Source organism: Acanthamoeba castellanii, assembly GCF_000313135.1.
Source record: "Acanthamoeba castellanii str. Neff unplaced genomic scaffold scf7180000084777, whole genome shotgun sequence".
NCBI classification, from domain to species: domain Eukaryota; phylum Discosea; order Longamoebia; family Acanthamoebidae; genus Acanthamoeba; species Acanthamoeba castellanii.
Window position 1 is genome coordinate 1,129,009 of NW_004457712.1, and position 27,566 is coordinate 1,156,574.

A 27,566-nucleotide genomic window follows, 5' to 3' on the forward strand; every position below is an offset into this window, starting at 1 on the left:
TTCTTGTTTGGCCAAACACCAAGCGTGTCAGGCCTTGATGAACCACTTCTTGGTGTACATGCCCCAGGCAAAGAGGACCCACAGGCCCACGTGGACAAAGGACACCACGAGTGAGGCAAGCTCCTTCTGCACGATCCATGACTGGAACACATCCCAGTAGATCCGATTCCTGGGGTTTCCGGCAACAACACGCACCAACACGACATACAACACAACACAGAACACGACACAATACGACACACACACACGGTGCACACGACACGCAACACGCATGTACCGGAGGTGAGCTGATAAATTCATAGTGTGAGGACCTAGGGAGTGCGTACCAGAGGTTGTCACCATTCCAATGGATGGTGTCCAGGAGGAGAATTTCCAGGAAGATCATCAGCACAAAGATAGCCAGCGGGTTCATGCCCATCCATATCAGTGGCCTGGCCATAGTAGTTTTGAAGCGAAGAACACTATCAGAACGAAATAGATATAATATCAATGTATATATATCTAAGAGGAATGCGTGCACGTACTGAATCGCAGCGTTACACGCCTTTTTCCACGCACTGTCCTCCTGCCAACTGGCCAACACCATGTCCACTGCGTCGGTGTGTGTCGTTGGTCGTGTCGTGTCGGATGGATACGCAACAGAAGTGAATCAACGCCGTAATTGCCAACACAGGTGTGCTACGCTGCGGGAGGGGGTGGGTGGGTACCGAGGTAGTAGCAGATGAAGATCACGAGACCGCCAATTCCGCCCATCATCAGGGCGAACGGAACGGACCACATCTTCTTGTTGATGGGCATCCACAGCCACAGGAACAGCGCCAGCCCGATCAAGCCCAGCGCCAGCATCACCCACCGACACACCAACTGTCGCCATATTATGATCATTAGTGGTGGCCACACGACACGACACGACACGGACACGACACGATACACATCGACTCTTTCGGTGAGGGTGTGAGCGGCACCTCGAGCTGATTGGCGCGGTACTTGTGGAGGATTCGGCCAAACTCGAGGCCCAGGTAGCACGTGAGGGTGGCGGTGAGGGTGGAGAGGAGACCCTCGGGGTCGTTCGGTCGAATCATCCAATCGCCGAAAATCGAACGATCGATGAATCCGCCCGCGTTGCAGCCCGGGGTCAGATTCCCTCGCCCTAGACACCCACCGAAAAAGGACGAAGAAAAGAACGAAAGAGAGAACGAAGAAAAAGAACGAAAAACGACGAGGCGCGGTAAGCTTCCGCCGGGCCATGGTCGACAGCGACAGCAACGTTGGCCGACGGGGGGGGGGGTTGTAGTACCGCACTTGGGCACGTCGAGGCCGTACATGAGGCCGACGTAGATTGCGGTGAAGCAGAGCATCACGACCCGCTGCACGATGGTGGAGGTCGCCAGGAAGAGCACCGTCACCGTGCCGTAGCACAGAGCTATGCGCTGCAGCACCCTTGAAGGTTGGAGAGCGTTTCGATCGAAATCGGATTGGTTACTGGTCAGCGCCGATTGGGGGCGGGTGGAACAGAAGCGTACGCACCCCATGATGCGGAAGTGCCAGTGGGGCCACTTGTCCCACGGGTTGCTCCCGAAGGCGTTGAGCAGGAGGCCCACCACGAACAGCGTACCGATCCGCTGCAGGACCCGCGCCCACGCCTTGACTGCATCGACAACCCACCGCCACGCACGCCGTGAGGTGGTTCAGATTGCGTCCCGGAATGTGAAGGAACGTAAAGGAATGTGGGGGAGTGTGCGTACTCTTTCCTCGGCGATCGGGGATCTTGTCCCAGAACCCGTTCATGGCCAGCGCCACGGCGAACCCTGACATATCATCATCATCATCATCATCATCATCATCATCATCATCATCGGCGGCGGCGGCGGCGGCGGCGGCGCGCGTTGGACAGCGCACAACGTGGAGCGGGCGAGATGAAGGTAAGGCGTGCCGGCGATGAAGAGGAAGAAGGGGAACACGCAGTCCGACGGCCGAATACCGTCCCACTGGGCGCAATGGTCAGCTGGATCGACCCACGATCGGGCATTGGTGGGTGGGCGGGGCGGGGCGGGGTGGCGTACGATGCTCTCGTCGAGCGGGCGCACCACGTGGTCGAAGTTGCCCTGGTTGTCGACCAATATCATGCCCAGCATCGTCACCCTGGTCGTGCCCCCCCCCCCACAACCACCACCCCCCACCAGGTGGTGTTTAGGGGAAGAGACGAATTGGGGGAAGAGAGACAATGTGGGGTGGGGGGGGGCAACGCACCCGCGAAAGACGTCGAGGCTCTGCAGCCGCGGCTTTTTGGGGGCCGAGGGGCAGCTGGCGTCCGTGGAGGAGGAGGAGGAGTTGGTAAGGAGGGGCGCAGAAGGCGGTGGCGGCTCCTCGATATCGTCGGCGTGCTGCACCCCATAGTAGGGAACGACCATGGCGTCGCCGTCGCTTTCCCACCTGGCCTGCTGGTGCTCCATCTCCAGCTGCCTCTTCCTCTCTCTCTCTGCCTCCTCGCTCTGGGTCGCGGACAAGCCCGCGATTGGCCTTCGAGCTGGCTCATAAAACAGAGAAATGCAGAAAGCGGGCGTGATGGAGGCGACGACGAGGGAGAAGAGGGAAGAAGAGCTGGCGGCCTACCTGCGGCGGGTGGGCTTCTTCCCACAGTATAAGCAGCAGCTGGACGGGTCCGTGTGGCCGGCCGTGACGGCAGCGACCCTGGTGGAGCTGCACCAGCGCCAGGTGCGCCAGGTGCCGTTCGAGAACCTCGACCAGCACAGCGCGCGGCACATCGTGCTCGACTTCGACGTCATCTACCATAAGGTGGTGCAACGTCAAAGGGGCGGCTTCTGCTTCGAGGTAAGGCGCGCGGCCTCTAATCTCATCTCTTGTGTAGGAGAGTGCATTAATCTCTCCAATTCCCTCCTCGATGCACAATGCCAGCTCAATGGCCTCTACGTGGAGATGCTGCGGAGGCTAGGCTTCGACGTCGTGCTCTACCCAGCCCGGGTACCAACCAGTTCGCTTCACCTTCTTGTCGTAGGAAGTACAACAGTCTCACTCTTCTTCTCTTCGAACCACAGGTACAGTCCGAGGGCAGCTGGACGACCCGCAAGTCGCACGTCGTCACCGTGGTCAGAGTCAAGGAGCCGAAGGCGAAGCAGGACTACCCTCCTGATGACGACGACGATGATGGTTGCGAGCTGCAGACGTGGATCAGCGACGTCGGCTACGCGTCGTGTCCGCACACGCCGCTGCGGTACGACTGGATCGGGGTGGAGCAGCCGGGCGATGGCGAGTGGGCGGGCTTCCGATTGACGCGCGTCAAGGCCGAGGTGGCGGAGGACGATCCCGACCAGGAGTGCGTAATGATGGAGCGGCGGCGCAAGGCCGACGGGGAGTGGCTCAAGGCCATCCTCATCTACGAACAGCCGCGCTCGCTTGCCGAGCTCACGCCCAACTGCGATGTACCTACATCGCTCGACACACACACACACACACACAACACACACACAACACACACACTGTCGTAATGATACATCCCTGATGACTGTGCAGGCATTGCAAGCGGACGAGGAGACGCACCTGAGCAAGCGGATCCTGATATCGGCCATCTCGGAGAGCGGCCGCAAGACCATGAGCGGAGCCTACCGCCTGATCACCACCACCTTCGCCGACGGCCAGCGCGTGGAGCGCAACATCATGATGAGTGGTATGCACCTGATCGCGCACGCACCCGCGTAGCATCCATCGTTCCCTGTTCTCTGAGCTCGTGAGTGTCTCTCGTGCCCTGCAGATGAAGATGGCCAGAGAGTAGCGAGAGAGGCCACTGTCGATAGTACGACCGCGGAGGAAGAGCAGCGGCAACAGCGTATGCCGACGGAGAAGGAGGTGTACCTGGAGGTGCTCCAGCGCGAGTTCGATCTTCGGCTGACCGAAGATGAGCAGCGAGCGCTCGACCTCGAAAAGTCCAAACGCAACTCGAGCGTGTGGTGATCGTGTGTGGCAGGCAATTTGTGTAGCAGCATCCGACGTGGATTTGACGTGCAAGGCTCATCGATGTGTATACCTTTTTATTATGGCAGAAGAACATTGCCCTCCTTGAGTGCAGTCCGCCTCGCCGAGGTCAGCGTTCGCCATCGGGTCGCGCGTCTCGAAATGATAGGCAGAATCGATCGCTCCTCCCCTTCCCTCGCGTCGTCCATGTCATTCCTCCTCGCGCAACTCGAATTTGAATCGGTCGAGATGATCGCTCGCTCGCTCGCTCGGTTAGAGATTAGCGCCTGCCGCGTCCTCTCGAGGGGCCACCGGCACCGCGCGGCCCTCCCCTGCCGCCGCCACGTCCCCTCGGGGCACCCCTGCCGCGCCCTCGTCCAGCCGCACCCGCCTCGCCGACCTTCTTGGTGGGCTTGGGCCGCGGCGTATCGTCGACCAGGAGGGTGTCGAGGTTCAAGGTGTCGGGAAGAAGGTAGTATCTGATGTTGTTGCCCCTGATGCTGAGCGTGTCGAGGTTAATGGGGTTCTTGCCCTTGAGGGTCAATTTCACGGCCTTGAGATGGGTGTTCATGCTGATGTCGACGCCGGTGATGGTGCCGTGGACGATCGTGCCATTCTTCAGCTCAATGGTCACCGTTTCGTTGGACAATTTCATCAAGAAGCGGACGAGCTTCATCTTCGATTCGATTCAGGCGACACAAAGCGAATCTTGCCGCGGCAGGCGAAAACAAAAGGAAAAGGAAAATACAATCCCACAATTACTGTTCACGCTAGGCCTATAAAATCAAAATAAATAAGACCAATTTTGAGATTCATCGTTTTCTGCCAAGATGGAGGAGGGCTGGTGGCGAGAAGAGGAGACCAGCCAGGTGGTCCAACTTGCGGCAGTGCCCAGAGAAGAAGAGGGAGGGGGCACCTTTTTTAAGCACCACTACTCGCCCACCGACGAGTGGTCGACCACTACTCTTCCCACCACGCACTTGGTTGCCCCAGCAGGGCAGCTTCGTCGCGCCATGTCCGCAGGCGCGGTTGCTTCTTCTTCTTCTTCGGCGCCGGCCTCGAGGCAGCCAGCAGCCGCAACAGCCGCCCACTACCGCGAGGTGCAGCTGCCCGACGAGCTGGCGTCGGCCGTGTTCCCCTCCTCGCCGGCCTTCATGACCGACGACGAGCGGCGCGCCGCCGACCAGGCCGAGCGGGAGCTCTACCTGGACCGGCTCGACCGTCGGCTCAAGGGCATCGCCCGCCGCCGCGAAAAGGACCGCAGGCTTGCCAGCCGACTGCAGTTTGCTGGTGGTGGTGATGCCATCGGAGCCATGATGGCGGGCAAGGCGCGATCGGCGGACCAGTGGGCGCACGTCGGACTCAACCGACACTGGGAGGAGGCCGAGGCCGAGGAGCGGATGCGAGATCGCGAGCGCGAGGCCGGCATTCTCGCGGCCTTCCGCGAGGAGCACGCGGAGGCGATGAAGCTGGCTTCTTCTTCTTCTTCTTCTGCAAGTCCGCTGACAGCGGCGGCGGACGCGGATGACGACGTGGTGCCCATCCTGCGGTACTGGCGCTATGAAGAGGGTACGATCGGCGGCGGCGGCGGCGACGAAGCCAACGACGATGACGAGACGGGCGGTCATCGTGTACACCATCAAACAGACGAGACCAGGGATGAGGGCGATGATGATGACGATGAAGAAGACCGAGCGCAGCAGCGCGTTGAGGGATCCGTGGGGAATCCGCTCTTGTGGGACGACGACGGTGATGATGGAGGAGGACGAGAGCCCGGATTGACGGAACGAAGGCGGAAGGGGACCAAGAAGCAGCAGGAGGAGGACGGGCCATGGTCGGCGTGGCTGTGGTCCTTGTTCTGCTTTGTATTTTTTAATAAAAATTGAAAATAAAAAAATCTATTTCCCCGTCTTTCCCTAATACTTCAACACATCTTTAGTTGTTTGCTTGATGATGCGTGCCACGCCACGATCGGGAAGAGCATGGGCACCGACAGTGGCTGTTCATCGCGTCGGTTCATCTTCCGGTGGCCGTTGCAGCCAGCTGCTGTCTTCGATGGCTCCATCTTCCTCTTCCGCGCTACTCACCTCTCGCTCTGTCTCTACGGGCTTCTCCCGGCGGGGCACGAGCATCTGCCTTGTGCATCCGTCTTCTTCCTCTACTTCGATTTTCTCAACATCTAATCGGGCCTTTGTCACGCACACGCTGGACCGGAGCGCGTCTGTCGATGCGCAGTTCCTACACCACACGAAGAACATAGCCGCCAAGACGCCGGGCGAGTCCTGGAGGGCGTTCCTTGTCTACCTGGCCAGCTTGCGAAGGCTCGATTTGGCCTTCGCGCTACTCGACGATCTCGAGCACCACGATCAGGCCACGCCATCGGTCTACCTCTCCTTCCTCTCTGCCTGCGCGCAAGTAGTGCACCAAGAAGCTGATATGCGTGCCCAAGAGATCATCTCCCGAATGCAAGCCCGAGGCCTCAGTACGCCGCTCATCCTTCTCCACGAAACAACTCTACACGCAAGCGCTCATCTTTCATCTTTCATCTTTCTCTCTCTCTCTCTCTACACACTCACTCACACCACATACTCATCACAGAACCTAGCGCGTCGCACTACACGGCGCTGCTGTCCGCGGCCACCAGTCCAACCCGAATCACGGCCGCGCTCCAGGCGATGACGGACGCCGGTACGCGCACATCGCCTTCGGCTGTGTCATGTCTGTGTCGTGCGTGTCGTGTGCCGCACGCGCGCGCGTGAACGCTAATGCCTGGTCGTCACCTCCCGCAGGCGTCGAGCCCACGCCGGTCACCTACATAGCATACTTCAAGGCGTGCAGCCGGTTCGCTAAGGTGCATGGCCACGGCCCCACCCTGCACGGCTACCACCAGTTCAAGCAGCGGTTTGGCACCGTACGTCTGTCTGTCCCTCTCGGCGCGCTCGCTCGCCACCACTGGCTGAACCTCCGGCCTCTTCTTTGTTCTTCTTCGCTCTTCTTTGTTGTTGTTGTTGTTGTTGTTCTTCTTCTTGCCCCGCTCCTCGTGCAGTCGACGCTAGAAAAGCGCACGGCCATGCACCTATTCGGAGCAGTTGTCACGAGCCTCGTGCAGTTCATATCTCCCACCACGGAACAGGAGTACGTGCGCGCCGCGCTCTCCCCTCCGTTACAATTTAGAATGCGTTTTGTTGTGTCGCGTGTTGCGTGTCTTCGTGTCTCACCACCGCCCAATCCACCGCCGCTTTCCCCGCAGGGTAATGAACGTGCTCCGCGACATGGGAAAGATGGGCCTGAAGCTGAACTCGCACTTTATGAACTCACTCATCTACATGTATCTCCACAACGATCAGCAAGAGAAGGTGAGCCCCCCCACTTCTCCTTTCGATTCCTTCTACCGTGGCACGTGTGCGCATGTCGTGCTGCGCGTGGTGTGTCGTGTCGTGTCGTGCCGCGTGTTTTTAACCGCTCACGGTGCCTAATCGCGTGTGTGCACACAGGCCTATGAGCTGCTCAACCGAACGAAGGCGGGGACTGACATCGAGCCGAACGAGTTCATCTACACCACCTTCCTGCGGTACCACCACGACCGACGGGTACGCCCCATCCCACCCCACCCCACCCACCATGAACCCTCCTCCATCCCAAACATATCCCTACGTTCGCCTTCCGGCAAGCGCGTGGTTGCGTGTGGCGTGTGTCGGGCTGCTCACCGGTCTAGTGTCTCTCCACACACACACACACACACACATACACACATACACACAACAGGAGTACGACCACTGCAAAAAGCTCCTGGCCCGGATGCGCCACGATCGTATTCCCCCCACGCACGCGGCCATGAGCACCTTCAAATTGCTAGCAGGTGCCCACACACTCCCCTTCGCCGTGCTTGCGTTGACGCGACGATGATGGAGTTGTGCGATGTGTGCGCGTTGTGTTCTGTGCTCACGCCTCGTGTGCTGTTTTGCGTGGTGAAAACCTACAACGCAGAGCAACTTCAAGATCCCACGATCTGGGCCGCAGCCAAAGAGCTCAACAACGCAACCAAACCGCGAAGATGAGGAAGGAAGACAAAGTGAAAATAAAGATCAACCAAAAGCAACATCACAAAATCGAGACTGGCTGCAGCACCACCACCAGCGTCCCTTGCTGCTCGGCCTGCACAGCCGCTCACGCAAAGGCGTCATCGCTGGAGAAGAAGGTGGCGGGTCCCGCACCGGCGGAGGGCTGCTGCTGCTGCTGCTCAAAGGCCGCGAACGGGTCGAAGGCGAAACCGCCGGCGGCTGCCGCCGACGATGCGCCCGAGGCAGCCGGTGGCGGTATCGAGACCATGTTCATGCCGCCCCCACCGCCGCCGCCGAAGAAGTCGCGCGTCTCCACGGGGTCGATGCCTCCGGCGCCCACCGCCATGTCGAAGAAGTTCACCTCCTCGCCGCCGCCCTGCGGCTGCATGAACGACGACGACGCGCCTCCGCCTCCGCCGCCAAAGAAGTCCGCGCCTCCGAACGGGTCCGGCTGCGAGGTGGCGCGAAGGGGTGAAGGGCTACCGAAGTGCTGTGGTAATGGAGGAGGAGGAGGAGGAGATTTGCAGCTGTGAGCCTCCCAGTCCGCTGGGGCAAACGAAGGGGGGGGAGAGGAGGGTGTGCGTACGTCGGGCACGAGCTGGGGCGTGGAGGGAAGGGGCTTGCCTCCTCCGTTGACCTTACCACCTGTGTGTCGTGTGTGTGTGTGTGTGTCGTGTGTGTCGTGTGTGTGTGGTGCGGTGATCAGCAGGCGGCCCCGCGAGCAAAACCAGCGGCGGCGGGGGGGGGAAGGGGCGGGTTACCGTGGAAAGAGGCGGGCGGGCTGGCCGTGGCCGCACCGGCGTAGGAGGGCAGCGCACTCGGACCCGACCGCGGCGGCGTGGTCGCACTCAACGAGCTCTGCAGCTGCTGCTGGTACTGCAGCTGTTGCTGCTGCTGTTGTTGCTGCTGCTGGAGGAGCTGTTGCTGCTGGAGGAGCTGTTGTTGTTGCTGCTGCGATTTGATCTCGAGCGCGGCCAGCGATGCCCGCATCTGCTCCTTCTCCTGCTCCAACTGTTGTCGTGTACCGCCGGATATCGTGAGGTCGTGCCGTGTGCCGTGTGCCGTGTGCCGTGTGCCGTGTGCCGTGTGCCGTGTGCCGTGTGGTACCCGATTGATTTGCTCGTTGAGGGCGTGCTGCTGCTGGTCGCTGTCGTCGACGGCCTGCTGCTGGGCGGCCACGGCGGACTCGAGAGCGGCCACCTCGTCGACCAGCAGTGCCGCCTCCTCCCGCAGCTTCTGCGCCGCCTCCCGCGCCGCCGCTGCCCGATTCTCCATCGCCCCTCCTGCCGCACGACACACACACGCGACACGCGACACGACACACACACATCAGACAAGACACGACACGACACGTAGCACTAGACGACACACGATGGGGTGTGTACGTGTGGCGGCGGCGTCGGCCTTCTTCTGCTGGAGGGTGGCGATCTGGGCCTTGAGGGCGTCGAGCTCCTTCTCCTCCTTGGCGGCGGCCTTCTTCTTCTGCTTGGCCTCCTTCTCGGCCTTCTTCAGCTTCTCCTTCTCCGCCGCAAGCACCGCCGCCAGCTCCTGCACCCGTCCCTGCACCTGTCGTCGTCGTCGTCGTCGTCGGTGGTTGCCGTTGTTAGCGTCATCGCACACTCGGGCCGCACACGCACACGCACACGCACGACCGCACACGCACCTCCTGGAGTTTGGTGGCGTGGGCGAGGGAGCGTTCGGCGGCGGCCTGGAGCTTGGCCGCGGCGGCGTCGCCCTCCTCCTTCCTCGCCTCCCACTCAGCCGACAGCGTCAGGGACTCCTCGGCCAGCCGGTCGGCCCGCTCTTCCTACACACACGACACACACACACACGACATACACACACGACACACACGACACACACACACACACGACACTCGCGCGTGTGAGCACACGTGATGCACGGCACGACAAGCACGCGAGCGGGTACCTCGCGCTTGAGGTCCTCCTCGAGCTGGGCGTTTCTGGCGAGCTGGGCGTCGAGCTGCCGCTGGAACTCGTCGTTGATCTTGTACTGCTGCTGCGCCAGGTTCTTCACCTCGTCGATGCGCGCCTTCATCTCGCCCTCGCGCTACCACCACGCACATGACACGCGCGACGTGAGCTCCTCTGTGTCGTTGGTCGTGTCGTGTGTGTCGTGCGGTGAAGCGTGTGCGACATACTTGGGTGGCGGACTGAAGGGAGGCGTGAAGCTGGGGCGAAGCGGGCAGGCGAGCGCCGCCGCTGGTGGGCGGGCGCGCGGGCGAGGCCAGGTGGTGATGGTGGTCGAACGAGTCCGACGGGCCGAAGCCACCGCCCATCGCTAACGAGCCGCTACTGGCGGGCGGCGAGGGAAGCGCGAAGCCGGACGACGTGGGCGGCATCAGGGGCGACGGCGCACCCGACGAGCCGCTCGGGATCACATTCTCCCGCGAACCCTGCGCACGCGCGCATCGCGCACACGTCAGCACGACACGACACACGACGCACGGCACGACACGACACACGACGCACGGCACGACACACACATGGATCGGATCATGGCGTACGTTGTCGTCGAGGAGCGAGGAGCGGAAAGACGATGGGGCAGCGGGGTGCTGCTGTTGTTGCTGCTGTTGCTGGTGGTGGTGTTGCTGTTGGTGGAGGTGGTCGAGGCTGCCGAAGGAGCCCGACGCCGACGCAACGTGGGCGAGGTTGGAGCCGGCGGGAGGGGCGCCGGCGCTGCCGTAGGCCGACGGCCCGCGGCCGCTGCTGCCGGGCGGTGATGGCGCGACCACAGCGGCGGACGACGATGTGTTGAGCGAGGAATGCGAAGAAGACAGCGACGCGTGGAGTGCGCCCATTGGCTGTGTCACCGCCCCGTTGGGCACCAGGTTATGCGGCAGCACGTCGGGCAGTCGACGTCCCTGCGCACGACACGACACGATCAACGACCAATGGCACACGCACACGCACACGCACACGCACAATAGCACACGAGAACACGGGAGGTACCTTGAGGCGGGCGTTGATGAAGTACATGGCGATGATGAACTCGTCCTTGTCGAGGCGGTGGTCCTTGCCGTAGTCGGCGAGGGACCAGATCTTGGCGAGGTCGGGCAACGGCAGCTGCGAGCGCGAGAACATCGTGCGCGCCTGCTCACCTGCACGACACACGACACACGACACGACACACACGACACACACCAAACACGTCGTCAGCAGGCAATGTTAAGGCAGCGGTCGTGGTGGCGCAGGCAGAGATTAAGGTGGCGGTCGCGGTGGTGGATCACGTGGTCGTGTCGTGTGCGGCTCGCCTGTCGTCCGTGTGTCGTGTGTCGTGTGTCGAGTGTCGTGTGCCGTGTGCCGTGTGCCGTGTGCCGTGTGTCGTGTGTCGTGTGTCGTGTGTCGTGTGTCGTGTGTCGTGTGTCGTGTGTCGTGTGTACCTGACACATAGCCGTCCTTGTCGTCGTCGGCCTTGAAGAAGACGTCCTCGTACTTGCCGCGCTCGTCGGCGGTCATGACCCATTGCTGCACACCGTTGCGTCAGTCCAACGTCGTCTCTCACATCGGAATGTGTGGAATGGAACACACTCGGCACACACACACACACAGGTGGGAAGCGCCCACAACTGCGCACCTCTTCGTCGGCGCTGTGCGGGTCGGAATGCGGCTGCGGCGAGTGCGGCACCTGTGCCGGCACGGGCGCTGGAGCCGGCGACGCCAGCGGGGACTGCGGCGGCTGCTGCTGTGTGTGCTGCGGCTGCTGCTGGAGCGGATTCTGGGAATGCGGCTGGGGCTGCGCCTGGTGGTGCTGCGGGTGGCCTCCGTCGGACGTGGGAGCGAGCAGGCTGGGCGGGAGCACCGGCGGGAGCACTCTTCCCTGAAGAACGAAGAGGAAGCGAAGGCAGTCGACAAGTCAGTGAAGCACAGCCAACAAAATAATAAAATCAATATTAGAATAAGTAAAACACAAAATATACATATACAGACATATATAAATATATATAAATACATATAACAATAAATGAAAGAAAGCGCTAGTGCGGTGTAGCGTGCCTTGAGGCGGGCGTTGATGAGGTACATGGCGATGATGAACTCTTCCATGTCCAGCTTGTGGTCCTGGCCCACATCGGACAGCGCCCTGGTGTGACGTCAAGTCAGAATCGGCCCATCACACGCATCGAATGTCGCGTCGAGTTGTGTGTCGCCTTGTGCGCCGTGTGTCGTGTTGTGTGTCGTGCGTGTGGTGTGTGTGTCGTGTGTGTGTGTGTGTGTGTGTTTTCAGCGGGGAGGGCTGCGGACCAGATGCGTCCGAGGTCCTCCATGTCGAGGCCGGAGCGGGAGAAGAGCTGCCGCGCCTGCGGACCCGTCACGAAGCCGTCCTTGTCGTCGTCGGCCTTCTCGAAGATCTCTGCAAACTTGCCGCGCTCCGTCGGCGTGATGCTCCACTCCTGCAGCAGCAGAGAACGTTGGTCGTCCATCTAACGACCGCCATGCCATACACGACACAACACACACGCACGACACGCACACAACACACAACACACGACACGCACACCACACGCATACACGCATACACGACACACGACACACACGGACACGAGAGGGAAGGCAAGAGCGCACGTCGGTGGCTGAGGACGGCATTGAGTCGAGCCTGGCGCCCTGCGACAGCGGTGGCGTGGGCGTGCCCGCAGAGGGAGCTGGCGAAGGCGACGCCTGATGTCCGCCCGCCACGTTGAACTCTGGAGCACACAAATATTAAATTATATATATATATATGTGAATAAATAAATAGGGCAAGCAAACACATACATACATAAATAAATACAAATGGAAAGATAAAGAATAAAATAAAAGTGTAAAATGATGGGAGAGCAAGGCGTACGGGGCGCGGTGAGGGGAGAGGCGTCTTGGATGGAAAGGGGGCGGGAGAGACGGGCCAGAGCGACCAGACGTAGCGCGAGGAAGAACTCCTCCTTGGACAGGAATCCTCGCCTCTCGCCATCCGAGAGACGCCACACCTACGAACCGAGTAGTAGAGACTCAATGATGAATAAACCTTCGAAAGCAATCATTCACACATGCACAACAACAACAAGAAGATGGCTTTTTGAGGAGGAGTGGTTGATCTCCAGATTGGGGGGGGGGTAACCTCGCTCAAAGTGGTTTTGTCGAGGCCCAGGGTGAGGAACCACGCCGCGTCAGCCGATCCTATCACGCCATCTTTATCGCCATCGGCGCTGAGGAAGAGCGCCTCGTAGCGGGACCTTTCGGCTCCATTCAGCGAGACCAATCCGCCTGCGCTCATCTCACGGGGGCGTGGAAAAAATAAACAAACCGAATTTTTCTCTTGTTTTGGAATAAATAAAAAAATGAGGAGAATTCGAAAAAGGAAAAAGAGATACCAACTTTGATCTCTACACTCTAATCCTCACGACTCAATGTAGCAATGCGTAGTGACGTTGCTGACTTCTCCTTGCGATTCTGTGGTGGCCACGATGTTCTGGTCGAAGGGGCAGGTGGGCTCCAGCCTATCCGGGAGACAAAGAGACAATGGCACGCTCGTCTCACAAGGGAGGGACGTCAAGGACAACTATCCGCGTGTGTCGCCGAATTGTAGTGCTTGCGTGTTTGTTTACGTTCTTACCTGGGGTGTATACAAGAGAGAAGAATCTCAACGACAGAATGGTGAGGCGCTTGCAGACGTGGAACAACAAGCCCCTGCTCCACCATGCCGAGGTGCGACACCTCTGCCTCTTCTTGGCCAAAGTTGATCTCATCACTTACTGGTGGAGCAAGAGTTTAAAATCTCTACCTCAACAGTGTGTAAACTCTGACCCCCACTTCTACTCTCCACATAGGCCACAGATGTGCATGTTGATGCCGCACTCTGCTGCTCCCATGCACCCTCCCATTATTGTAGATTCATGTGTGCTCCCTGCAATTTAGATATTTACAGTCTACAGGTGGGAAGGGCCAGAAAACACAATGGTGCGTGATTGCTCTCTCAAATGCTCTCTCTCTCTCTATCCCTTTCTTTGACCCTTTTGCCACGTGATATGTACTCACACACATCTCTCTGTGTCTTGATTGTGAGCACCTGAAGCTGCTGCACATTCATCATCGGAATGCCCTCAACCGACCCGACCTCTTCAAGCTGCTCCACTCCTCTACAATCGTGTTTGCAAGTGGTGCCAAGCAGCTCCCGGAACAAGCGCGGCCTTCTTCTGCCACAACACCTCCAACGACACGACACTACACGAAGTTCACAAATATATGTGAGATGCAGTTGAAAACAGCTAACGATGCGATGCGGGGAAGGTACCGATGTAAACGTCAACGAGGAAAAGATATGTGTCACAGAGTAAACGGAGAAAAGCATCTTGTACTGCGTGCCGCCAACGAGCGTGAAGTACCACTTTCACGCCTATGTCCGTTCAGTTCATTCTTGTCGTGTCGTGTCGTGTTGCGGCGCGTCGCGCGTGCGCCTTGATGCAGGCCGCGAGATTGGGCGGGGAGTTAGCAGCAGCACCTCTTCTTGGAGAGGGTCGGGCAGAAGGTGGTCCGTGAGGAGGAACTGGATGATGAGCTTGTGCGCGGCCTCGGGTGCAGGAGGAGGGCCGTCTGGTTCGCCGGCGAAGAGCGGGGCTTCGTCAGGCGGAGCAGCCTCCGCAGAGGGTCGCCGAAGAAGCCCACCACGTGCTGCAACCAGTTAAGCAGCAGTCCGCACTGCACCGCCCCCTGCATCGTGATCGATTGCACCTCCTCGTTACTGCCATCTTATTGTTATAATTTATATAAATATAAACGAATAATAAATAGGAACACCTACACGGAACGATCACTAATTATAATTCTGTTTGAGAGGTTGATCACTAATTATAATTCTGTTTGAGAGGTTGATCCAGATGGGGGGGGGTAATCTCGCTCAATGTGGTTTTGTCGAGGCCCAGGGTGAGGAACCACGCCGCGTCGGCCGGTCCTATCGCGCCGTCTTTATCGCCATCTTTCGGGCGTGAAACGGTATTATTCTCTTTGTCTTTTAATCAAAGAAGACAAAATAGGAGAACTCGAAAATGGAAAAAGCGACTCAGCCTTATCTCTTTGCCCTCGGCCCTCGAATCCCCCATGGGTTGCCGCCGCAAGACCGTACCAGCCCTCCGGACGATAGCAGCGCCCTTGGTACGCATTACTCTCCCCTCCCCATTTTGTATTTTGAAATTGCTCAAATCCATCGATGATCAAGGGGAGGGAGATGGATTTTGCAATTCCACTGCAAGGTTTTCAAAAAATGGGGAGGTTCTCTAGGCTAGTGCCAGGACACATTGGTTTCCTGCTTCTGTTGTCCCCACAATGGGTTTGACAACACTAGGAATCACTAGCACGGTCCCAAATGATCCGCCTTGCGCGACCACCACCACACATTTACCTGTCATATAACAGGTACTGACTTCTCTTCCTTGTGTTTTGGTGAGACAATCTGGTTGAGGGGGGGACAGATGAGACAGCCGTGAGCGAGCAGCAAGTGACTTGGTGAAATATTAATACCGATATTGTCTGATCGACTTGGCGATATTGTCTTGTATGGGCGACTGACTTGGTATATTACGAGACTTGGCTCGGTATCTTGTCCAAGCGACTGGTTCTCTATCTTGGTTATACTATCTTGGCTATATTATCTTGGTTATAGCGGTCTTTTCGCAGCGGAACTATGGTGGCGTGGACCCCCCCCCGGCTGAGCTTCCTCCTATTCAAAGCGCCCTCAAGTCCGGCGGTACACCTCTCTCTCCCCTCACACGACAAACACGACACACGCGACACACGCGACACGCACGACACACGACACACGACACACGACACACGACACACGACACAAGCGTAGCGGCTGATAGAGGGGTGGTGGACAGGCGGTGTGGCAATCGACGACGCGATCATGTATGTGGCATACCCCTTCGGCGGCGTGGTTTCGCGCAGGTGCGTGCAGGATCCATTCCCACCGAACACGGACAGCACCTGGCTTTCTGGCCCTGGCGGTACGCACGCGACACGCGACACCCGGCAATGGGACACACGACACACACGGCGAACAGGACACACGACACAGGCACAGTGGCTGATAGAGGTGGACAGGCGGTGTGGCGATCAACGACGCGATCCTCTGCATGTGGCGTGTCCCGACTGCCCTTCGGCGGCGTGGGCGAGAGCGGCATGGGCGCCTACAACGCCAAGCACCTTCGACACCTTCGCCCAGCGCAAGAGCGAGGTCTGTGACACACACGACACACACGACACACACGACACCGAGACACACACGGCACACGGCAAACAATGAACGAATTCAACACGCTAGTGTGGAGCGTAAGGGCACACACACGACACGACACACGGCACACGACAAACACGCCACACACGACTCACGCGACACACGACCGCGTGCGGCCACGCACGCACACAAGAATCGTTTGCTTAGCCGTCTTTTATCAGTGGACCTGTGGCGGGCTGGGATTTGCGGGTACGGCTGGCACTGATGGAGGCCTACCTGAATGCCACCGACGCTCCAAGGTTCCCTTCTTCTTCGCTTTTTTTTGCCTTTGTGCTTGCTGCTCTTTATGTCGTGTTCTGTGTGTCGTGTGCGTCGTGTGAGTCACTTCAGACGGCTCTACCATTTGGGCTCAAGCCGACGGTGATGCCAGTGCAGCAGTCTACACTGTAGTAGTGTTGGGTTGGAGTCCATGTGCGCTCGGATTGCAAACGCAATTGACAGCATGGATCTCTGGTGGGCTATGTCGGGCCATGCGTTCGGATTGCAAACGCAATCAGTCCTGGCTGATGACAGACAGGGGCCAACCCACACAACTACAGTTGACTGTTGCACCAGCAGTCTCTCAAGCTGAACAGACCTCGTATGAAGCTCATTCCTCAACAGGTATGGTCACTTCATCAAGATTGCAAGTAGTATGTGGTGTTTATATTTGACTCTCATCTTTCTTACAAACTCTTATGTTGTTGGTTTGTGTGGCGCAGGGTGACGGGCACAAACCAACCTGCACTTGGGAACTCCAGGCCAGGGAATGGCTGTCTGTATGTTGTTGTTGTTGTTGTTGATGATGATGATGATGATGTTGTTGTTTGGCTAATCAAAGCGTGCAGGGGACATCACGAAGTCGGCCACGCCGGAGTTATCCGTGGCATCTGGAGCGACAACTCCACCGACGAGGAGCCCTACCCGACCGGTACCAGTTCCCGCGTGTGCGCGGTGCGTGGGCGTGCGTGGGCGTGGGCGTGTGTGCGGAGAGCATCGCAGGCGACACTTTTGCTGCTACGTTCGGCGACGTGCTGGCCAATCCTGGCATTCAGGCGAGCTACAGCGGCTCAGGAAGGTCGGCCGCTTCAGCCTTTGTCCCATTAGGACCCCTGCGCGTGCTCATCCTGGTAGGACCGCGTGCGTGTGCGTGTGCGGCTGTGCGTGTGTGTGTGTGTGTGCGTGTTCATGTGTGTTGCTCACCGTTGGTCAGGCTCGCACGCACTCGGACAGGCCTCGACGGAGAGCGACTGCGAGATGCTGCAGAGCGTGGGCGAGGGCATGCTGTTCCAGGAGGATCACTCCCTGGCATCAGCCGACCTGTGCCGCTGGATCATCGACTTCAAGGAGGACCAGCTCGGCGACCAGGTTGGCATCGGCAGCTACGGCGCCGTGTACAAGGGCAGGCGAAAGGGCGTGGCGCTGGCGGTAAAGAAGTTCATCAAGCAGAAGCTCGCCCAGCTGCGCATGCCGCCGAGATGGCCTTCCTCTCCGAGCTCACCCCAATATCGTTCTAATCATCGGTACATCACACCGCCGTGACATGTGTGTCGTGTGTCGTGTGTCGCGCTGTGTGTCTCGTGTGTGGTCTCAGATAGGAGATGAACTCACGCGTTTTGTGTATGCCCAGGTGATCGTGCGTCTGAAGCCGTCGAACCTGCTGGACGAGAACTGGAACGTGAAGGTGCCGACTTTGGCTTCGCGAGCTTCAAGGAGGAGAACGTACGCCACACGCCACACGCCACACGCCACACGCCACACGCTTCACCACTGCAATACACCACACACGCGACACCCACACACCAACCATCGGCGTCGTGTTTTCGTGGTGCAGGACGGGATCGACAACGAGCTGTTGGCCTACCTTGAGCAAACCAGTACCGAGAGCGGTTTCGTCGTTTCCAATCCTCGTCGTAGTATCAAAATGACTTTCCTCGCAGGGAGGACTGTTTGTTTGTGTACGGTTTATTTACGAGCCTAGGAACTGCCTCCGTACTGGAGGGCTGGGGTTCGAACCCCGTTCCAGCCTGCTCGGGAGCTAATAAAACTCACTGGCACCCGGCTTGCCCATTCGTGGCCGGGGGCATGTCCGCCTGTGCGCATACACCCCTCATCGCTGCTCTGCCTACGCTCTCGCGCCTCGTCTCCTCCGTGCCGTCCTCCCGTGCCGTCCTCCCGTAGCTGTTGCTGCCTTTCTTCACTCGCCGCTGCTCGTGCCGCGTCCACATTCGTGTCGGTCTCTCGCTGGTGACTCCCGCTCGGTATGTTCCTGCAGTATCCCTCCCTCACCACCGCTCCCCCCTTATCCCCCCACCTTGTCTTGTACCCCCACATCCTGCCCCTCCCCACCCCCGCCCCCCCGTCCCCCCCCCAAGGGTCAGCCCCAAGCTGGCCCTGTTTTAACCTTCCCCGTCTGCAGGTGGGTCCGCCCCCGGGTCCACGATTTGTTGTGCGATGGCACTGAACAGGCCTTGTTCTTTCATCCATCTTAGCCGGCTGTGGTGCATGTTTGTGACAACACAGGCTATGACTAGCACATGCTCCGCAGCCCACCTGTCAGCTAAACTTGGGTTTCCTCTGGCCATAGCCGCACGACGTGCTTTTTGATACCACGGTTTCGGGATGATCCCCGTCCACATGCGTACTGCATCCACTCCCATCCATTTGACCCATTGGGCTTTTTTCCCCACGAGTCCCCGGTAGAGCGCTGAGACCTCCTTGATCGCCTGTACTCTGAGTTCCTCATACGCTGGGCATAGGGCTAGCATGTGCAGGTTGTGCTCCTGTACCCGCACCCCGCGGTTCATCTCACACCACTTGCAGACACCTCCGCCGTACCAGCGTTCCAGTTCCTCGGGTAGGGCTCCGCCTCTTTCTGTGCCCCACCCCTGGGTTACCTGGGACGCCAGCACTGTAGTGCCCAGCCGGTAACGGGTAAGGCAGTTGAGCACACGCTCTTCGTAGTGTCTTGGGCGTACCATCGGTGTGAGGGAGGCCTTGAGGCTCCACGTGGCGTCGGTTTTCTCATCCCACCGAAGCGCTTTCCGCCATTCCTTATTGGCGTCGCCATCACTCATCTCTCGCGCCACTCTGTGTGTTTCCTCTTCAAAAGGGTTTTTGTTCCAGTACAGATGACAGCCCCCCTCCTCGAGCTTGACATACTGCACCTGGTCGTCCTCCTTAATGGCGTCCGCAGCCATTGCATCCACGGCTTCATTGCCTCGGATGACCATGCCTGCCATGTCCCCCATTTTCTCCAGCCATTTCTTGATTTTCACCCCCCAGCGGGCTCTGCTCTCCGCACTACCAAGATTGGCCTTTCGTTCCATGTGACTGAACACATGGGTGATTGTAACCGTTTCTCCTCTACCTTCTTTCTCATAGACTTTGGTGGCCACCTTTCAGAGTGTGGGTTTGCGCGTGATCCACCTGTGGCCCAATGTCATGTTCCCCACTAGGCCACAAACAGCTTTATTGTCAGAGAAGATGTGCAAGCTCTCTGGCGGCGCCACTGCGAGGGCCATTTCCACAGCCTGCAGCTCCACATTGAAGCTGGACTGGGTCCCTGTGACTTGGAACACCTGGTTAAGTGGGTTCTTACGCCCAAAGTACACCGCCCCTCCCGCCTTATCTCCTTTTTTTGAGCCATCCACCCAGCAACACAGCTGGCCTTTGTCGTCATGGTAGGATGAAGCTCCATGTGGGCCTTCCACCACTAGGGATTTAATTCCACAGGTTGGCACCAAACCGCCCGTTGTTTCCTCTATGACAATGTCATGTGATCTATCCATCAACTCTGGGGTAGCTGCGTGGGTCCCTGTGGCTAAGTGGTTGTTAGACCATCTGGCTGCAGGCATGGGTGGGGGGAGAGACGCAGCTAGGTTTCTGGCCCACTGGCTGGTGGACGTCTCTTCATTGGTATCCTGTGCAGTTGGCACAAGTTGTAGTTGGAGACCCGCCAGTTTCCGCCGCATGACTTCACTGCGCCAGAGTGCTGTGTCTGCTCTGCTGGCACCATTGCTTGTGGGTATGGAGTGTCCCTCCAGTTGTGCCTCCTCCTCCACAATAATTTCCAAGTTTAGGCGGCTAAGCGCACCAAGGACGGCTCCAGTAGTGGGCATCTTGGGATCTGGTGGCATGGCAGCTGCTCCTCCTGGCGTGGTGACCCGCTGGCGTGTGGGGTCCCCATACAGGCGTAGGTTGTTCAGGATGACCCTTTTTCCCAGAGAGTCTGGGCTGTTCACGACTATTGCAACCACAGTGGCGGTCAGGTTACGGTCCTGCGCTTTGACCATGGACTCCAATCCCATACCCCCGTTTTTGGCACTGGCCCACAGCCATGCGGATGGCGCTCTGCTCCCTACCTTCATGGCACGCTTCACCTGTCCCTTGTTCTCAATGTCCATGCGCGCAAGAGCTGTAGCTGGGTACATGACAACACCCTGCCCATACTCTACAACTTTGTTGGCCACGGAGTTGAGCAGGTCCACCTTTTGCTTGGCTGTGAGCCCCCTAGCAGCAATGGCGTGAGCAGCCTTGTTAAACTTTTTATCTGTGCGGTCAATATGTGCTGTCCATCAGCCATCTGCTGCTATCCATACTCCAAGGTACTTGTATGCCTCCTGACGCCCTAGCACCTTCAGTCGCTCCATGTGTCCTGTGTCCCGGTTTACAAATCCCAGCGTCTCCCCTAAGATGTGCCTATTGGATGTGTAGGCGGATTTGGCAATGTTAACCCGCATGCCAAACGTGTAGTAGAAATTGGTGAGATCATCCCACATCTTGCCCATGTTATCTTCGCCTCCCGCGACAAGGGCAATGTCATCAGCAAAGGCTAGCATACTAATTACCGGCCCAGTGCCCAATCGGTACCCTTTCTCTTCCTCATGTATTTTACATACCACTGGGTTGAGGAAGAGTGAAAATAACAGTGGTGACATAGGGTCACCCTGTTTGAGCCCCACCTCCACATCAACCATTTCTGTGGGCCTGTATTTAGTGAGGACCTCCAGCTTAGAGCCTGTCAGGGCGTCCCCTATAAAATGTAAGATATTATCTGGCAGGTTGTACTTGTGGAGCATATCCAGCATTGCCCAGTGAGGTACGGAGTCATATGCATTGGCAATGTCCACATATGTGATGTACACTTGTTTATTCTGCTTTTGGGCGTCCTCAATACACCCGTGCAGTGCATGAACATGGCTCAGGGTGGACCGCTGCTTGTGGAATCCGCCCTGCGCAATGGAGACAATGCCCTCAGATTCCACCACATCATACAGCCTATAGGTAATGATTTTAGATAATAACTTGTACGCCACCGACATGAGGGCAATAGGTCTGTAATTGAGAGGGTTTGCTTGGCTACCAGCTTTGTAGATCATGTGCAGTGACACAGTTTTCCACACCTCTGGGACCACACCCTCTTCTATGATGTCATTGAAAAGCTGCACTAACCTGTCCCTGTTACCATCATCCAGCCAGACAAGCATCTCTGGTGTCTCTCCTGTGGGGCCTGGTGCTGTAAATTTCTGGACCTCCTGGAGTGCACGCTCAAGCTCCTTGTGTGTAACACAAGCACCAATCTGCAGTCTACCATTGTCACTGACCGGTTGGATGTATTTCTCCCAGTTCCACACTCGTATATCTTTCTGCCACCCAGCACGTTGCATAGGAACTGGCTCTGTGAACTGTCTAGCCCACACTTCCTTGGTCCTGGTCTTGACCTCCTCTGGGTCAGTAGCAACCTTAATCTCACCACCATTGTCATACGCAACAGCTTTGAGAGACCTGGACTTCTGCGCATCCATAGCCCTGTGTACCTTGGTGTAGTATTCCTCATTTTTTTCATCTCCTAATCTTTGTAGAGCAGCCACTTTGCTGGCGATGGTGCGCCGAAGAATGTTTCTGGTCTTGCAGTCCCTGTCTTTGATCTTTGTCTTGGCGACAGCACGCACATCCCTCACCCAGGCCTTTACCTTCTCTTCTGTGGTTTCTAGCGGCCACTCCACTCCGGACACAGATGCTGCTTTCTGTATCACACGGATGCCCTTTGCCAAGCACAAGTCGCCAGCTGCCGCCCACACTCCCTTGCGCATTTTTGTGAGTGCTTTGTGCACTAAACCCCAACTTTTGCACTTGTGGGCTTCCCATGGTACTAGCGGCTGCAGCTTGCTGTTCCTTATATTTCTGGACTTCTTGGATACAGATGAAGTTGGGCTTGATGTTTGTGACCATGTCAATAAAATCCTTTACTTTAGTTTCCCATCCGCCATGTATGTTAATAGAGGCAACAACCATTGATGTAGGTGACGATTGCTTGAGCTGCTTGTTACTGGCCAGGGAACCCTGTGTCCCAGTGGTGTCAGGGACGCGGATGGTTGCCAGGACGCTCTTCTTCCCCCTCAGCATTGAGTCTGGCCGCCTCCCCACGTGCTCTGTTGATTGGCTTGATGGTGATCTCCTGCCCTTCGATGACTAGCGGCAGGGAGTTGTAGAGCTGTGCCAGGTCTTCCGCTGAATGGAAGTGGGCAAAGCAGCAGCCCTTTGAGATGTTCATGTTCAGATTGCGTATAATCTCGACGCTTACATTGGTGATCTTGAGGTCCTTGAGGACGCTCTGGACCTGCATGTCAGGTAGAGTGTTATTTAAGTTCACTAAGTAGGGCAACATATCATACATGAAGGGGGTTACCATAGAAGCTCTGTAGTGAAACAGGATAGAGCCCATTCAGTGTGAGAGGGATCCATATGATTGGTAGGACTGGGCCTTGTACCACTTCACGCCATTAAGGATGGTGGGGGTTGCGATGTAGCGGTCCAGGTCTTCCTCGCTGAAGAGTTCAACCACCATCCAAGCTCTGTTGTTTGACTTGCGTGCGTCGAGGAGGGGGATGGCCAGGTCCTTGACTGACTGTACGACCTGGTCTTCCGTGATCTCCTGCGCATCACAAATGACCGCAAAAGGCTGGACCTTCCAACGGACAATGTCCGCGCGCATGCAGCTTACCCTGATCAGCTTGCCAAGGCTGGTGAGGTACCCACTGTAGGCGAACTCTGCGCGGCAGCTCTCGTTGGCCACAACAATCACCAGAAGCTCGCTGACATCATCATAGTAGGAGCTCTCTTTGTTGAACTCAGCAATGGCACCCAGGCGTCCACAGATCTCACCCCAGCGCTTCGCCTCAACGTTCTTGACTATGACGACATGCTTGACCTCGTTGTCCTCTGCCTCCTCCCTCCTTGCATGGTCTGCAGAGAAATGTTTGACCATAGCGGCGTGAGCCTGACCAAGCTCTTTCTGTTCCGCATACCTCTCCTGCATTTCCGCCCTCTTGAGCGCCTTGTGGAGATGTCCGCCCACAGTGTTGTGGCGTGCAGAGGTAGACTCGTCGACACGTCGAGGTGCTTGCTTCCTGGGCTGGCCCCGAACAGCAGCTGACGACCGCTTGACCGCCATTCACTCACCCCACTCTCGACGCTGTCGCTCTCTTTTGGACTCAGCTGTGCCGGCCGCTGGGGTTGTAGGTATCTCCCCCTCCTCCAAGTCCAACTCAGCATTGGGGATCCCCTGGCCCAGGGTAGACACATCCATAGGCACAAAATTGGCGCCCGTGTTGTTGATGACAGGTCCCAAGATCGCCCTAGACTCTCGCTTGAGGCTTGCGTCGGCTTCATCATCTGACACGCCCATGATGGTGTGCGAACGGTTTGAGGGTGGTGTCAGACGTGATGGCGACATAGTTGGTGGATGTGGGTCCAAGGGTAGGTAAGGAGGTTTGGGGATGTCATTACCGGCGGGCTCAGGCAGGCTGTCAATGGTCTTGGCTATTGACGTAGAGTCAGCGCCCCTGTTGTCAGTGACCGCCCCGGCTTCACGCCCCAGGTTGACGTCAGCTTCATTCTCTGGTGCACCAGGAATGGAGTGTGCCGGGTTTGGGGGGGTGTCAGATTTGGGGGCAATATGGGTGGTGGGTGTGGACCCAGGGGCGGGGAAGGGGTCTTGGGGATGGTTTTACCTGAGGGTTTCGTCGGGTTGGTACTGGTCTTGGTCTTCGGCGCTGCCCTCCTCATCTTATCCTTCGAAGTTGTAGGTGTCTTAGAGAACTTGAAGTACGGGGATCGCACCAAAGTGGTCGGGGGCGTGCTCTTCGGTCTCTTGGTGGAGGCTACCATAGCGTCGTCTCCGTCCGCACTTCTCTTACTGTTGGGGTCCCTGGTACGGGTACGCGGGGGTTCGAAATCATCTTCCGCCTCCATGTAGTACTGTCTGGGTATTACAGCGGAACGACCACAAGGCGCTACTCTTTTTTTTCGGGTTACAGTTACCATAAAGTGAGATGGTTTATTTATGGTATGTTGGTCTACAAAAGCAACAGACCACGGCAGCGGAGTTGCACGCGTCTGGTTGCCAGGCGGCGGCTGCCATTGGGAAAAGGCGCCAAAGTTTTTACCGGTCGTAACGGTAGGTGGGGGAGGGTTGGGTCTCTCTATGGGGGGGTTGATACACAAGGGGTGTGTGAACTGTGGTGCTCGGCTGTGGTTGGGTGCGTCTGTGCGGCGGCGCGTTTGACAGATGAATGAACGGAATCTTGCGACACGCATGTAGGAATCAGCATTAAGCGTATATGCATACATGTGTGACCTCGCGGCTAAAGCGCAGAGGTTTGCGGCTTTTTTATCGTGGTTAGCAATCCACCGCTTTAGAAATCCTTCATCTGTTGCGCTCTTGCGTCCATCTTTTTCGTTTTTTCCGCAGGGAGGACTTTGGTTTGCGCACGGTTTAGGTTTCTTTGCAGCGAAATTTCGAAACTACGTTTTTCATGACATAAACCTTTTTAGGGGTTCTGTGTCGCTTCCGCAAACATGAAGGCCAGGTTTCACAGCACAGCCAGCGGACGATTCTGTGAGCGCGCTTCGTGTTACGATGCGGCGCTCTTTGCGCGTGCTGCGGGTACAATCCCGCTGTTTCATTCATCTTGATAAATCTCAACAAGTTGAGATTGTGAGCTGTGTTTCCCCCCCCATCTTCTGAGAGCTCATCCCCCCCCCTCTTCTTTCTCTCTCAGAAGCACAGCGAGGCTTTGAGCCGGCGCAGGAAGAACAGGGCGAGTGCTGCTTCTTCCCAGGCGACGCACGGCCACCTCGAGATTAATCAGTTGAAGCAGCACATGTACGGCTGCCTCATTTCTGTTCGCTGGTGGTGTGACAACTTACATGTTTGCTCACTCGATCACCTCCTTTCGCTTTGTTGTATTATGAGCACAGGAACACGAATGGGGGTGACGACGACGTTGACATTGAAGAGACTGATGAGGAGGAGCCGCCTGAGGCCCTGGACATGCTGGAGAAGCAGGAGGCGGCGCCGGCCACCAAGGTTCGCGCCGACTGCCGACAGATCGTCGATCTTGGTTTTGACGGGCGTGATGGCCACTGACGCCCCCGCGCGTCTACAGGGATTGAACCGCGGTCAGAAGCGGCGCGCCGATGAGATGCGGGAGGCCGACGAGGAGCTGGAGTGGGACCTGGAGATGCTGCGCCGGCGCGACGGCGTCGGCGACCACCAGGACCTCGAGGCCGAGGCGAAGGCGCCTGAAGAGACCCAGGAGAACCAACAACAACAGGTCGTTGTGCGCCTGCCCGCGGGCTGTGCCCTGACCGTGTCCCCGCAGGCCGAGGAGGTCGATGACGAGGCCGAGGAAGAGGAGAACGAGGCCGAGGTCAACCAGGTCGGGCAACAGCCGCCCGCCCCACCCGCTCCATCTGGTACGACTTCAGGTTTTGTTTTGTTTTGACGCAAGATTCATGCTTTACTCACACACACACACTGACCGCTCCAAACACTCACACACACACACACACACATGTAGTTCCCTCAAGAACCTGTCGTAAGAATAAAGCAAGATCAGAGGAGGGAAGGAAAAGAAGGAAGCTCAAGCAGAAGAAGAAGAGGACCCGCCACTATAAGATTATAGTCCCGGAGAGCGACGCTACCACAAGACAGATGCTGGAAGCGGAGATCGAGCGACCGGTTCTTGAGGGCGAGGACAAGAGAGCCAGAATCACCAGGTCTGTCCCAGCAGAAACAGTATGCGAGACCTATCTGTGGTATGATCAACGCGACACCCCGGTGCAGTCCCTTCTCTCTTTGCACTGATGTTCTCTCATCTCTCTTACACACATGATCAACTGTTGTGTGTCGGTTTCTGTGTCTACAGCGCCTGGGCCTCCTCAGGAACAGGCTAACTGCAGAGATGCTGCAGACCCTGCTGGATACGGCAACAGATTGGATGACAACAGAGGAGCCCACAGTCTACCAGGCGCGCAATACGCCCCGACACAAGGAGAGAAATGGCCATAGGACCAAGGCGGCACATTGTGGTGCTCTCTCCCTTCTGATCACCTCTGCTCTTTCTCTTTGATGTTGTTTGGAGCTCACATCGGCAAAACCACAGGCACATGGCGCAAGAGTTCAACAGAGCTGCATATCATGCCTGATACCAACACCGCTGGCGCCCAAGCCTTCATCAAGCAGAATGCGGAACTCTTCAAGCGTGTCAACGACGAGCTCAGGAAGTACTGGCCGCGTGTCATGGAGATGTATGCTGCCATCTGCCCTACCAGGCCCGATGGCTCCCCTGTCCTCCCAAACACCGACTTTCACGAGTTTGTCCTGAACTGGGACATCGAGTGTAACTTCCACACCGACAAATCCGATGCTGGCTGGGGCTTCTGCGTGGTCATCCCCTTCGGCGAGTTCACTGGCGGAGAGCTCATCTTCCCGGGGCTTGGCCAGTCCGCCCACCTCATCGCTGGCGACATCATGGTCTTCCCTCTGCCCTGCTCGAGCACGGCAATGGAAAAGTCAAGACTGGTTTCCGCCATAGTCTTGTCCTCAACTGCTGTGCCAACAACTTCCACAGACCCTACTCTGAGCCTGTGCAGCCGCGGCTCAATCATAAATAAACCTCACTGCCAGCAGCTCTTTTTCTTCTCCCTCGTGCCCTGCGAGCGACCAGCGCAAACTGCAACCAACGGCACGACACACGCGACTCACCTGACACACCACACGACACGACCAACAACACGACCGGCCACACATTTTGGTTTTCTTTTCTTTTCTTTTTATTCAAATTCAAGCCGAAAAACGGTTCACCTTCTTCTTCGCAACGTCAAGATCTTGGGCGCCGCATGCTGCGCTGCTGAGGCCTGATCCAGTTCCTCTGGTCGGTTTAAAATCATAATCTTGCCCCTTGCCTGGCGCTACGTAAATTCTCC

General features: G+C 57.5%; 9 protein-coding genes and 1 pseudogene across 9 annotated transcripts; 5 read left to right on the plus strand and 5 right to left on the minus strand.

Annotated features, from left to right (window-relative positions):
- Window positions 1-27: 27 nt before the first annotated feature.
- ACA1_295420 (Heparan-alpha-glucosaminide N-acetyltransferase) lies at window positions 28-2,453 on the minus strand (the record flags this gene model as incomplete). Its single annotated transcript, XM_004368155.1, has 10 exons — window positions 28-169; window positions 327-431; window positions 525-591; window positions 708-864; window positions 966-1,150; window positions 1,298-1,430; window positions 1,524-1,648; window positions 1,746-1,808; window positions 1,982-2,142; window positions 2,251-2,453. The coding sequence occupies 10 exons, from the start codon at window positions 2,451-2,453 to the stop codon at window positions 28-30; spliced, it is 1,341 nt and encodes a 446-aa protein (XP_004368212.1).
- Window positions 2,454-2,547: 94 nt separating this feature from the next.
- ACA1_295430 (Nacetyltransferase) lies at window positions 2,548-3,969 on the plus strand (the record flags this gene model as incomplete). The annotated part of the gene is made up of 5 exons (XM_004368156.1): window positions 2,548-2,832; window positions 2,917-2,982; window positions 3,057-3,440; window positions 3,532-3,685; window positions 3,770-3,969. 5 exons carry the CDS (start codon window positions 2,548-2,550, stop codon window positions 3,967-3,969), a joined length of 1,089 nt encoding a protein of 362 aa, XP_004368213.1.
- Window positions 3,970-4,242: 273 nt separating this feature from the next.
- On the minus strand, window positions 4,243-4,645 carry ACA1_295440 (small nuclear ribonucleoprotein Sm D1, putative; the record flags this gene model as incomplete). Its single annotated transcript, XM_004368157.1, has 2 exons — window positions 4,243-4,331; window positions 4,357-4,645. 2 exons carry the CDS (start codon window positions 4,643-4,645, stop codon window positions 4,243-4,245), a joined length of 378 nt encoding a protein of 125 aa, XP_004368214.1.
- Window positions 4,646-4,982: 337 nt separating this feature from the next.
- Window positions 4,983-6,152, plus strand: ACA1_295450 (uncharacterized protein; the record flags this gene model as incomplete). The annotated part of the gene is made up of 2 exons (XM_004368158.1): window positions 4,983-5,834; window positions 6,009-6,152. The coding sequence occupies 2 exons, from the start codon at window positions 4,983-4,985 to the stop codon at window positions 6,150-6,152; spliced, it is 996 nt and encodes a 331-aa protein (XP_004368215.1).
- An 887-nt stretch (window positions 6,153-7,039) lies between these two features.
- Window positions 7,040-7,875, plus strand: ACA1_295460 (uncharacterized protein; the record flags this gene model as incomplete). The annotated part of the gene is made up of 4 exons (XM_004368159.1): window positions 7,040-7,104; window positions 7,220-7,325; window positions 7,464-7,559; window positions 7,735-7,875. The coding sequence occupies 4 exons, from the start codon at window positions 7,040-7,042 to the stop codon at window positions 7,873-7,875; spliced, it is 408 nt and encodes a 135-aa protein (XP_004368216.1).
- A 261-nt stretch (window positions 7,876-8,136) lies between these two features.
- ACA1_295470 lies at window positions 8,137-13,298 on the minus strand (annotated as a pseudogene).
- A 1,768-nt stretch (window positions 13,299-15,066) lies between these two features.
- ACA1_295480 (uncharacterized protein) lies at window positions 15,067-18,220 on the plus strand (the record flags this gene model as incomplete). The annotated part of the gene is made up of 9 exons (XM_004368160.1): window positions 15,067-15,172; window positions 15,975-16,023; window positions 16,475-16,552; window positions 17,141-17,223; window positions 17,295-17,422; window positions 17,526-17,802; window positions 17,923-18,014; window positions 18,127-18,169; window positions 18,210-18,220. 9 exons carry the CDS (start codon window positions 15,067-15,069, stop codon window positions 18,218-18,220), a joined length of 867 nt encoding a protein of 288 aa, XP_004368217.1.
- A 4,433-nt stretch (window positions 18,221-22,653) lies between these two features.
- On the minus strand, window positions 22,654-22,848 carry ACA1_295490 (uncharacterized protein; the record flags this gene model as incomplete). The annotated part of the gene is made up of 1 exon (XM_004368161.1): window positions 22,654-22,848. The coding sequence occupies one exon, from the start codon at window positions 22,846-22,848 to the stop codon at window positions 22,654-22,656; it is 195 nt and encodes a 64-aa protein (XP_004368218.1).
- A 171-nt stretch (window positions 22,849-23,019) lies between these two features.
- Window positions 23,020-23,613, minus strand: ACA1_295500 (uncharacterized protein; the record flags this gene model as incomplete). Its single annotated transcript, XM_004368162.1, has 2 exons — window positions 23,020-23,229; window positions 23,299-23,613. 2 exons carry the CDS (start codon window positions 23,611-23,613, stop codon window positions 23,020-23,022), a joined length of 525 nt encoding a protein of 174 aa, XP_004368219.1.
- A 1,602-nt stretch (window positions 23,614-25,215) lies between these two features.
- On the plus strand, window positions 25,216-27,501 carry ACA1_295510 (uncharacterized protein; the record flags this gene model as incomplete). Its single annotated transcript, XM_004368163.1, has 8 exons — window positions 25,216-25,242; window positions 25,358-25,461; window positions 25,557-25,665; window positions 25,745-26,054; window positions 26,189-26,418; window positions 26,507-26,669; window positions 26,744-27,162; window positions 27,466-27,501. 8 exons carry the CDS (start codon window positions 25,216-25,218, stop codon window positions 27,499-27,501), a joined length of 1,398 nt encoding a protein of 465 aa, XP_004368220.1.
- Between the last annotated feature and the right edge of the window lie 65 nt (window positions 27,502-27,566).